The 11,106-nt window shown below is 49.6% G+C and overlaps 1 protein-coding gene and 1 long non-coding RNA gene across 7 annotated transcripts; one reads left to right on the top strand and one right to left on the bottom strand.

The window, feature by feature from the left end:
• Window positions 1-1,374: 1,374 nt before the first annotated feature.
• LOC118451922 lies at window positions 1,375-2,938 on the top strand. Its single transcript, XR_004841511.1, has 2 exons — window positions 1,375-1,710; window positions 1,890-2,938. It is a non-coding gene; the product is annotated as an uncharacterized LOC118451922 (long non-coding RNA).
• On the bottom strand, window positions 1,687-9,921 carry SLC25A44 (solute carrier family 25 member 44). 6 transcript variants are annotated; one of them, XR_004841509.1, is made up of 5 exons: window positions 7,102-8,449; window positions 6,033-6,768; window positions 3,975-4,102; window positions 2,756-3,423; window positions 1,687-2,062 (listed from the first exon to the last, which is right to left on the bottom strand). XR_004841509.1 is itself a non-coding variant. In XM_035890828.1 (5 exons), exons 3-5 carry the CDS (start codon window positions 6,652-6,654, stop codon window positions 3,232-3,234), a joined length of 942 nt encoding a protein of 313 aa, XP_035746721.1. In that variant the 5' UTR covers window positions 6,655-6,768; window positions 7,102-7,212; window positions 9,676-9,921; the 3' UTR covers window positions 2,962-3,231. The 6 variants fall into 6 exon arrangements, 4 of the variants coding, with proteins under 4 accessions (XP_035746721.1, XP_035746722.1, XP_009633565.1 ...); XR_004841510.1 differs by having other exon boundaries at window positions 2,974-3,423; XM_035890828.1 differs by lacking the exon at window positions 1,687-2,062 and adding an exon at window positions 9,676-9,921 and having other exon boundaries at window positions 2,962-3,423; window positions 7,102-7,212.
• Between the last annotated feature and the right edge of the window lie 1,185 nt (window positions 9,922-11,106).

Here is an 11,106-nt window from a genome sequence, read left to right as displayed (position 1 = left end):
CAGTGAGGGTGGTGAAACCCTGGCAGGGGTTGCCCCGAGAGGGGGTGGAGGCCCCATCCCTGGGACCATTCCAGGCCAGGTTGGCTGGGGCTGTGAGCAACCTGATGTGGTTCAAGGTGTCCCTGCTCCTGCAGGGGGGTTGGGCTGGGTGACCTCTGGGGGTCCCTTCCCACCCAAACCATTCTGTGATTCTAAGAGTGAACCAGAACTAACCACAGCTCGCGAAGGAGGATCTGGGTTTTTCAGCTGGTTTCAGGTGCTCCTCCTCCTCCTTCAGCCTGTTTTTTCCCAGCTTTTGTCTGCAGTCGCCGGCATCGGTTTTTCAGGCAGATTCCGCGGGCCGGGTCTCTCTCAGGAGGCAAAGCATTAAAGCCAAGAAAAGCGTGGTCGTGAAGTGACAGAAACAGGCGAGCGCGCGTTTAAAGGCAGGTGGCAAACTGACGGTCTCCGACATTTATTGGTTGTCAGGAACTTTGCTGGTTAAGAGAGGAACGTTAAGCTTGAGAGCGTCTCCCGACATTCGTGCTGCCTGCCGCTTCCCCGACACACACCGAGAACTAACAACCAGCCGCGGCTGATTAGTGTTGTTTCTTTTAATATCGGTATTACTGCCGTCTTGGTGGGAGAACGGGGCTACCGTGCGCTCGGGACACTTCTCGCAATCGTGTGACGTCGCTGGGCCACCCTTTAGAGCGGAACCCGCTCCTATGGGAAGAGCTGATTTGAACCAAACGGGGCAGAAGGCGCCGCCGGGGCGTACATCACCTCACTGAACGCTGCCGAAAACCCAGGTGGGATGAAAAGGGCTTGGATGATTCAGCTGCAACCCCGTTAACGAGAGCTGGGCTTATAACTGAGATTTGCCCTTAGACATAAAGGTCTCTCCCCGATTTCAGCAGCGTCTGTACTGGTTCCACCTCCAGCAGAGACCAGAGCACCAGCCAGGCTCTGCGTGGGCTGACGCACAGACGTGGGGATGAAGGCAAGAGCCAAGCTTAGCAAGTCCCAGGTGAAAAGGCAGCTGCCACAGTTGGGCAGGAACAACGCTACTGGGATTTGTTACTGGAGGTGTATCCTCGCCCCTCAGACACACAGCTAACTGGGATTTGTTACTGGGATTTGCTACTGGAGGTGTATCCTCACCCCTCAGACACACAGCTAACTGGGATTTCTTACTGGGATTTGGTAGTTGGAGGTGTATTTCTCGCCTCTTGGACACACAGCTAACTGGGATTTGTTACGGGAGGTGTATCCTTGCCCCTCAGACACACAGCTAACTGGGATTTCTTACTGGGATTTGTTACGGGAGGTGTATCCTCGCCTCTCAGACACACAGCTAACTGGGATTTGTTACTGGGATTTGTTACTGGGATTTGTTACTGGGATTTGTTACTGGGATTTGTTACTGGGATTTGTTACTGGGATTTGTTACTGGGATTTGTTACTGGGATTTGTTACTGGGATTTGTTACTGGGATTTGTTACTGGGATTTGTTACTGGGATTTGTTACTGGGATTTGTTACTGGGATTTGTTACTGGGATTTGTTACTGGGATTTGTTACTGGGATTTGTTACTGGGATTTGTTACTGGGATTTGTTACTGGGATTTGTTACTGGGATTTGTTACTGGGATTTGTTACTGGGATTTGTTACTGGGATTTGTTACTGGGATTTGTTACTGGGATTTGTTACTGGGATTTGTTACGGGAGGTGTATCCTCGCCTCTCAGACACACAGCTAACTGGGATTTGTTACTGGAGGTGTATCCTTGCCCCTCAGACACACAGCTAACTGGGATTTCTTACTGGGATTTGGTAGTTGGAGGTGTATCTCTCGCCTCTCGGACACACAGCTAACTGGGATTTGTTACTGGGACTTGGTAGTTGGAGGTGTATCTCTCGCCTCTCAGACATACAGCTAACTGGGATGAGCACCATGCGCGGGCTGGCATTGGGAGGCAAATCTCAAGTACTGAGACCAGCAGAGTGAAGTCAAACAATCCCTTCATTCCTCCTCCCCAAAGAGCAGCCTCTTGCTTCATCACTCGATTGCAAGTTTTCATCTGGTAAAAAACACAGACCATAGCTTAAGATTTTGATCCAGCAAGAGTGTGCAAAGAATCGTCCTTGCCCTTCCCAAACAGGATAAGCAGGATTTAAACTTACAAAGTGTTAGCGAACCATTACTTCTTATTCAATATGAACATGCCAGTCAGGTTTGAACTGGATCAAAAGCCAGTACAAGCTTTTTTTTTTTCCTTCCCCACCTCACATCCAGGTGTAGCTCAATCACATTCAGTTCTCATCTCGGCTGCCGGCAGCACAGCAATCTGACACTTCCAAACTCTGCATTTGTTTGTGCTTAAACTAAAGGTGGGAAAGCGGCAGCAGCCACCCTGAACATGCAGCATGGACACTCACAATGAACAAGGCCACAGAACAACCACTCAGTTCCCCCCCCCAAATCAGAATAAGCTTCCCTAAAATAAAAAAAAAATTAAATAGCAACGGATTAAAAACATAGGTTAGGTGTCAAAATTGCCATCAGCTAATTACAAACAGCCAACTCAACTCCTAACTTGCCTATCAGCCAGCTTGCTGTTTGTAGGATGAGAGATAGGAAACATTTTCCAAGAACATACAAAAAAGGTATGTACAGATCTATTCAAAACGCAGTAAATAAGGTCTGCAGTGGTTCCAGGTTACTCTTGTCTCAGATTTTCTCAAAATAAATGTGGGTGACTGGAGAAATTTACTTGTCTATTCTTCCAGCTTCCCACAGTACAACTGCAATCAGCACCCAACCCACCAGAGGGCTCTGCTGCAGTCTGTTAGACTCCCCTCCTCGGAAGTTTGGCAAAGATTAAAATAATTTAAAGAATAAACTGGCTTTTTGCTTCAGCCAGTAAGTCTTTAATTTAAAAAAAAAAAAAAAAAAAGTGATTTAAGAACTTGCCAGGATGGTTTCGCACACCTGGCTGCTCCTGAATGAACTGTCACAGGCAAACAGCATTGCCAAAGGTCACGTTTTGATGGTTTGAAGCAGGAACAGCAGAGCACTGCGTTACAACCAAATCTAAAGAGGTGACTTGCAGTTGCTCTTGCTTCTGCCTTGTACTGTGAAACCAGTGAGAGACAAAGGAAACAGCAGCTGCCTCTCCTCCCGAGCTTTCAACCGTGATGGTCCAGATCCAGAGGGTTCAAAAGAAGGTTTTTCTTCCACCAGCTGCCTCTACCAGTGTCTCGAATCCACCAGCTCCGGGCGGAGGCTCAGCTTCTTCAGAGTTTCATACCCCACCACGATGACGATGGTGGAGGGAGTGGCTGAGATGATGCGGGCAGAGAGGCCTTTGGTCAGGCCCCAGGGACCTTCCTCTGCCATGAGCTGTCTGAAGGTGAGGATGATGGAGCTCTTGCCTTCCACCTGCAAAGCCAGAACAAATATTCACAGAGCTGCCAGACTTCACGCTGAGCTGCTCTGGGTTCTGCTCCAACTGAAGACTCTAGAGACTACAGATCAGCCAGTCCAACAACCTCCAGAATTCCCTGAGCAGGGGGGAAAAATAAAAGCAAGTCCTAAAGAGGCAGCAGTAAGCGGGATTCTTAAGACCTGTCTCCTCCTTCCTCCCATCTGCCCCCACCTAGAAGGGGCTGGATCAACACGACAGCTCGAGTCTCACTAAAACTGACACCGCTAGAAGCACCTCGCCCTTTCTGAAGGATGCCACATCTGCTGGGGAACCTCATTTGAGCAGTCCAGGTAAGCGAAGCCAGCCTTGCTACCCGAGCTGCCTCCCTATTAATGCCGAGTGCAAATTAAGCAGCGCGATATCTAGGATGAAACAACCTACAGAAAGAGAGAGAGAAGGGGAGACGTTTACCTGAAGCCACAGAGATCAAAGAGCTGAGGCTGAACCCCACCCCTGCGTCACGCTGCTGTTGCAGACAGACATGCCAAGCAGGCTGAGCTCTTACCTGAACCCGAGCCCTGATGACATCCATGGGGTTGGTGAGCGTGGAAGCTGTGGCAGCTGCGAGTGGCCCCGATATAGCTTGCAGGAGGAGGTGGGGACAGTCTTTAGGAGTCAAGCTAGAAAGCTGTTCTGGGAACGGGAGAGAGAGAAAGTTTCAGATCAGTGCCTGCTTATCAGTTCCTCAACTCCACCTGCTAATTTAGACTGATTTGCAGTGGGCAGAATCCCTGATTTATAACCTGTCACCTCCTCCCACAGCTTGCCTAAGTGGTGCTTTCTACATCAACCAGAAAGTCAGCAAAGCACAGGGAGCAAGCCCGTAAACACCCCGGCGGCTCAGCGCTCCATCATACAGCCTCTGATCATCTCAAACCCACGTTCTCAGACCTGTTGGGCAAACAGGGCAAACTAAGCTTGTATGTCCCCAAAACAGAGCACGGAAACATTCACACCCCCCTTTAAAAGTCAGGGGGGAACCTTTAGACAACGCTATCAGAAGTTGTCTGCAGAGATTCGTGGGCAGATCCAGAAAGCTGTCGCTACCACCGAGCACGTTGTCCCAGAGATATCTGTGTGGTAACCCGCCGCGGGATCTGTAAGGAGAAAAGCGCTACGTACTGCTCATCCCAGGGATTTCCTCACTCTGCTCCTACTACCTGGCAGATGGAATGTGAATCTCCCACACTTTTATTGGTTAAAGTTGTACAGAAGACAGTCCAAAAGTCCCAGTTTCTTTGGATGGTGGTTGTGTCTATCTGGCACGAATCGCTGATCTGAATCACTGCCAGCAGCGTACTTTGAGCCCTGAGGAAGGTTCAGTGACCCCTGCTGCTGCCGGCTGAGACCGGCGTGCTATCCAGGGCCAGCAGACTAGAAAAGGCAGCCGAAGGAGAGATGTACTGACAGTTGGGGCTTACGCTTAGCATCACCTTGATTTCCACTGCAGAAGACTAGGACGGAGGGCAAAGCACCTGAAAAGAGGCAAGCTCCGTTCTCTCCGCATCAACCTGCTTGTTCTCAGACCTTTTGAACCTTTTTGGTGTGAAAGTCTTACAATTAACACTGTGGATTTTGGTATTAAAAAAACCTGTTGACACTGAGAGCGAAGGGAGTGCTCCCCAAAAGTTCAGACTGGACCAACGTCCCAAGCTGCTGTTGCCATTTAAACGCAGCACTGAGGCGTAACCAATGCTCCCCCACTGCTACCAGAACGCATCCACTCTGAAAACTAGAGATTCAAGGCACCTGTATTTTTAAAAGCAGGTCATTTCCAAGACAGTTTTTAGGCCTAGTACAGTGAAATCTAAGCCTCTCATTGCCATCACTTTTAGGCAGATTGCTATTAGGTACATATTAGTCTAAAAACCACATGCAAAGCTGCATGACAGAAATCTAAAGGATTATCGGGGACGGGGGGGAAGTCAATCCTAGCTGGCCAGTATCTTTAGTATCTGGGAACACCTTGAGGATTACCAGAGCTGAGCTAGGGAGAGAGAAAATATTAAGTGTAGTTTTATGTGATAAGGCTTGCTGCCAGTTTTAAAGCTACGGAAACTGAAACACGATCCTAAGACACAAAACCACAGAAGATTTGGCCTTTGCCTCTGCCTGTTGTTTGGTTTTGCTACGAGATTTGTGGCTCTAGAAGCCTTTTTGCTGTGTATGAGACTCCCGAGTCCATGTGAACTGAAAGACGAACTACACTTACACAGCGGCTTCAAAACCCTGCCCGATGCCAAACAGCCTTCCTGAAAGTATGCATTATTTGGGATTAGCAGAAGAGAAAATTAAAGTAGACGCATCAAGTTCCTCTTGCCTAGAGCCACCTAAAGTCCTCTAGCACTCAGACCCCCATTCTGCATTTAAAACAACGCTGCTCTGTTAAACTGCCACCCATCAGAATTCGTTTAAAAACAGCTATTTGTTTCAAGACTGGTTCTGCTCCCACCCCAAATCAAAGAGACAAAGCAAATCAGGCTGGGTCCACAGTTTCAGAGTCAATCTGAGGGGCTTCTAGGTCTCCTGGGATCAGACACATTCAAAGTCTCCTTTCACTTACCGGCATAGAAGTGGTAGAAGGGCCACCAGACCGCACTGTTGGGAATATAGGTGAGCAGCGAGGCCACGTAGCCCCTGTAGAAGCCTCTAAAGCCGTCGGCCTTGAAAATCTGTACAATGATGTCCTTGGTTTGGCCAAAGACCAACATCCGCTTGCCACCTTGGTTCTGCACCTTAAACCTGCCCATGCTTTCCCCCTTCCTCTGCATCATGAGGTGCTGGGAGATGACATCGATGGGCACCGTGATGCTCTGGGCCACCAAGGAGGCTGAGCCACCGGCCACCAAAGACTTCACAGCATTGTTGTTGTTGTACCGTGACACGTACTTTCGAGTGAGCTCATACGTTGTTACATAGCACTGTCCAGAGATCAGGGTGAAAGTGTTGACCAAAAAGCCACGGTAGAGCCCAGCCGTCCCTTCTGTCCGCAGGATTTTCACAAAAGCATCAAAAGTCCCGTTGTATAGGCTCTTGCCCTTCTGAACCTGCAACCGTGTCCGGATGAGTGTGAAAGGGTAAACGCTCACCCGAATCATCATAGTCATGCAAATCCCAAACACGTAGAATTTCCTTTTGTCCAGGTGCTCCCACTCAATGATGGGGATGTTGCGTTTGTCCTCCATGGCTCCCGGGAGCGGGGTAGGAGAGGTGGTACGCCCCAGATCTACCTCAAAAGTACAGAGGAGATGGAGGCTCAGCCCTCCTGTCTTGACTGGCTAGACTGGAAGTGCTGGCATCTGAAAAGAGAGGCGCTTTCAGTAGATGACGAAGCACCCAAGTTCGCTAAAGCAGCCCACGTCACCTAACTTTGCTGGTTTTCCTGAGATACACAGAGAGCCCTTGCATAAATCCTTCTGCTGGCAGAGCGGTGGGACTGTGACCTCAGGAAGCAGGGCCGTATCACGTGGCTGATGGCAGCACCTTCTGATGTCACCGTTAAGTATTTGTTAAACTCACACACGGCAGTTCTCACTATGGTCCAGACTATTCTGCAAAGCAAAGCTTGCCGGACTTTGCAAAGCAGTTTGAGATCCGCAGAGGAAGAGCACCACTCCAGCAGCAAGCACTACCTTTTAACGAACAGGCAGGAATATGGATTGTCAACCAAAGCAGCTTCTCCCCAGCCATTCCGGATTTGTGATGCTCCTACATGTCAGGATGTCACTTTTCAGTGCCAGGCTCTGTACAAAGAAGGAAGTGACAAGTGTCTGATTGTGTTCCCAGATTCCCCGCACAAATTAGACACGTTTTTCTCAGCATTTCATCTCCTAAAGCTGGAGGGTGACGCGAGCCCGGGAAGGGGGAAGAGAAGGCCATGAAAAGAAGAGCAACAATGGGAGAACCAGGCAAATGCAAACAGCCACATAGAGTCTCCATGTTGATGACCAAGACGCTGGAAAGAAAGGGTTAAAAATCACAGCGCAGGGATCTCTCAGCTGAGTGGTGCCTACCTGCGCTTTTCAGCTAAGGCGAGCAAAGTTCCTCCTCCCTTCCAACACCACATCACCGCTTCTGGTCTGATAACACTCACAAACCTGCCATCCTCCCAACCCCGGCAGCAGCAGGAACCCTCAGAGCACCAGGAACCGAGGGACAAGGAGGGGAGGTCCCAGATCAGCCACCTCCGGCAGACCCTTCCCGGGCCTGGCTCCTGCCCCTGATGCACTATTGCTGCATCTCATCCCACATCTGTCCTGGAGCTTCCCCAGGACAAGACTCGGTAGCTGCACCCATCTCCATTTCGGCTATAATTTGCTCTCACTCAGTGCACGATTGACCCTTGCAGGGCCAGGCATATACAAGCAAAAAGAGACGAGCACCTCAAAGAAACAACCCAAGACGAAATGGATTATTTCCCTGGCCACAGGGACTTTCCTTCCATTTCAAAAAAAGGCTTCAGGAAGAACAGATTGCTAAATTATTAGAAAGGGCTTGGCTGCAGCTGTATCACGGGTTATGTTCCAGGCTCTGGCAAATGGGTATTTGAAGTCTGTAAGCAGGCACGAGCTGCGTTGCTGGAGAGCAGAGCAATACCGAGTCGCTCCACTTGCAAACGCAGACACGGGGACAAGCGTGCCAAACGCAGCGATCTGAAAAGAGATTCACTTCGAATCAAGACCGAGCGAGCATTCGAATTTAAGGCGAGATGCAGTCAACACCATACACCAATCTGGGGGCTGTTTGACGTTATCACTGTAACGCAGGAAGGCCACGGCATAAATGCCTCCAAATTGCAGAGAGCTCAAACAGTCAAGAGCCATTTGGTCAGAAACGTGGTAACAAAACAACTGGCAATTATTTACCTCTGGCACAGATTAGAAATTAGGATTGCAAGATTAGAAACTAGGAGTACAAGAAGGATAAGGAACTGTTGGAGCGGGGCCAGAGGAGGGCTACTAAAATGATCCGAGGGGCTACTAAAATGCTGCGAGGGCTGGAGCCCCTCTGCTAGGAGGCCAGGCTGGGAGAGTTGGGGGTGTTCAGCCTGGAGAAGAGAAGGCTGCGGGCAGAGCTGAGTGCGGCCGGTCAGGGCTTCAAGGGGGCCCAGAGGGAAGGGGGGGACAAGCTTTTTAGCAGGGCCAGCTGGGACAGGACAAGGGGGGATGGCTTTAAACTAAACCAAGGTCAATTTAGACTGGATCTAAGGAAGAAATTCTTTACCATGAGGGTGGTGAAACCCTGGCAGGGGTTGCCCAGAGAGGGGATGGAAGCCCCATCCCTGGGACCATTCCAGGCCAGGTTGGCCGGGGCTGTGAGCAACCTGATGTGGTTCAAGGTGTCCCTGCTCCTGCAGGGGGGTTGGGCTGGGTGACCTCTGGGGGTCCCTTCCCACCCAAACCATTCTGTGATTCTATGATTATGAAATTATGGGGGGGTAGGGGTTAAGGGGGTGCTATTAACAGACCATCTCATTGCCTATCTGCCAATAAAACATTTGCTCAACATCAGCAACAGCGTTACAGGCTGCCACAGCTCCTCCTGACAGACAGCGAAGTTAAAAACCCAAGGGCACCCAGGTCCAGCGTGGAAGGTGCAGGAAACCCTCTTTTACCTACTACAAAGAAAACTACGCTTCACCGTTAGAGCCAATTGACTTGACAGATAATGCACAACAAACAGCATGGCTTGTCTAAACAAAAGTTGTATCGCTTTAATTATAATTACAGTATTACTGGTTCACTAATACAGGCATAATTAAGCAGTGTAAAGCTTCCTACACAGGAATTATCTGCACACAGCACCCATGAAAGCGTTATTTTGTTCTTGTTAGGAGACCCACTAGCTTAATATTTTATTAAAAAATAAAATAAAGCCTAGCCAAAGCAATTCCCAGGTGGACCCTGAGGTTTTAGGCCGTACTCCAAATTCCTCTGCCGCCCTAAAACTGAACCGTGTGTAACAGAGCTCCCCCCGTGAAAGGTGAGGTGTACCCGCTAAGAAAAATCCTCACTGCTGCAATAAGGAAAGCAAATTAATAATAATGATTTTTAAAGTATCCTTGGGTTTTATTTCGCTTTCTGTGCCATAGTGCTTTAGTTTTAGAATTTTAGCCATAACCTCCTTGAGGAAATAACTCTTACTTCCTCTGGACTCTTACTAATCGCTATTTTCACTCAGGATCTAAATTCAAAAGACAACGTCACCTTAATCCCAGGGCCCACAAGCAATCAAAGCCAGGAGTTCCTCCTGAGGGGAGGTGAGGAGGGAAGGCGTCCTGGCATCACCAGGGGTGCTTTGATTTCAGCGCCACGGCCACAATTCTTGATCTGCCAAGACGAGAGTTTTACCCGGGGCATTTATTCTTCCCGAAATTAAATCTGGAGCCTTGCTCAGAGCAGTGATCCCGTTGCATCCAGTTTCAGTGACTCTCGATCTCTCAAGTAATTTTTGGGAGGAGTGATCCCGTTGCATCCAGTTTCAGTGACTCTCTGATGGATCTCTCAAGTAATTTTTGGGAGATCGATACAAAAGTAATTGCAAAATCTCAAGAGAACTGACCTGCCCTCCAAAATGAAATACAAGTACACACCAGCTTCCCTCCCAGGTCACGGAGCCACGCTGTACTTCAACACGCCAACAGTCTGCTGCGCCAAAACTACGCTTCAATAGATCTGTACAGAGGGTGACTTCTCACCACGAATAGAAAAGCATTTCTTGGATTTCCGCCTCGAAATTAAAGCAGAGGATTACCGAGCAGACCGTACCTGCTTCTGCTCGCTCGCTCGTTTGTGGTATGACCTACAGGATTCAGCTTCAGCCTCCTAAACACAGACCGCAACTCCGCATGCAACCCCCTGCCCCGATTTATCTCCTTTTTAATGCAGCCCCATCAATCCGTTCTCCGAACCGTTTTTTTTTTTTGCCGCAGCTGTATCTAAATATGATTCTTTGGCAACTAAAGACAGGGGCTTTGTGTATCCCTGGCCAAGGATGTCTCCTGCTCGGCATACTAATGCCTTCGCGCGACGGCCTGGGAACCATCCAGAAGCCGCCTTGCCAAGCCCCAACCTCTATCCGCGGTTGCCTGTGGAGATCCCCTCAAGTGGGAAAGCACGAGATCAAACAGCTCCGCTACAGGCCTCTCAGATTTGAAGCCTTTTATCTGTGCCACGTTACGCCGAACCTGGTCTAAGCAGGCAGCTCTGTTTTCAAAGCCTTTACCGTTGAAGTCCTTAAATTTACCCCAGGATGGGAGCGGATATAAACCCAGCCTCCCCGACGATCTGCAGTTCCTCCGCCAGTGGCTGGCTGGAAACGATGAGGCAGAGACCGAGGCCAGCGCTTCCCAACACCCCCACAGCCTTCCCCTCACCTCCTGGACGCAGGAGGCGGGCAGCTGGCGCAAGAAGCAGAAGGGTTAGCCTTAGAGGTAAAAGCCACCGGCGTTTATGTTGGGCCAGACCGAAAAAAAAATAAAAAATAATAAAAAAAAAATTTTCGATGTCCTTTTGAGGCAGTAAACACGTGCAAAGTTTGGCAGGGGACCCGCTCAAGGTCACCGGGTGGATCGGCCGTTGTGTGGAGCAGAAGCCTGGCCCAGCACCCCCGGGTCAGGGCACAGGCCTGTGTCCCCC

This window comes from Egretta garzetta, unplaced genomic scaffold (genome assembly GCF_000687185.1).
Source record: "Egretta garzetta isolate BGI_Z169 unplaced genomic scaffold, ASM68718v1 scaffold1063, whole genome shotgun sequence".
Lineage (NCBI taxonomy): Eukaryota > Metazoa > Chordata > Aves > Pelecaniformes > Ardeidae > Egretta > Egretta garzetta.
Note: the sequence above shows the minus strand (reverse complement) of the source record. Positions and strands in the feature narration are given on the sequence as shown.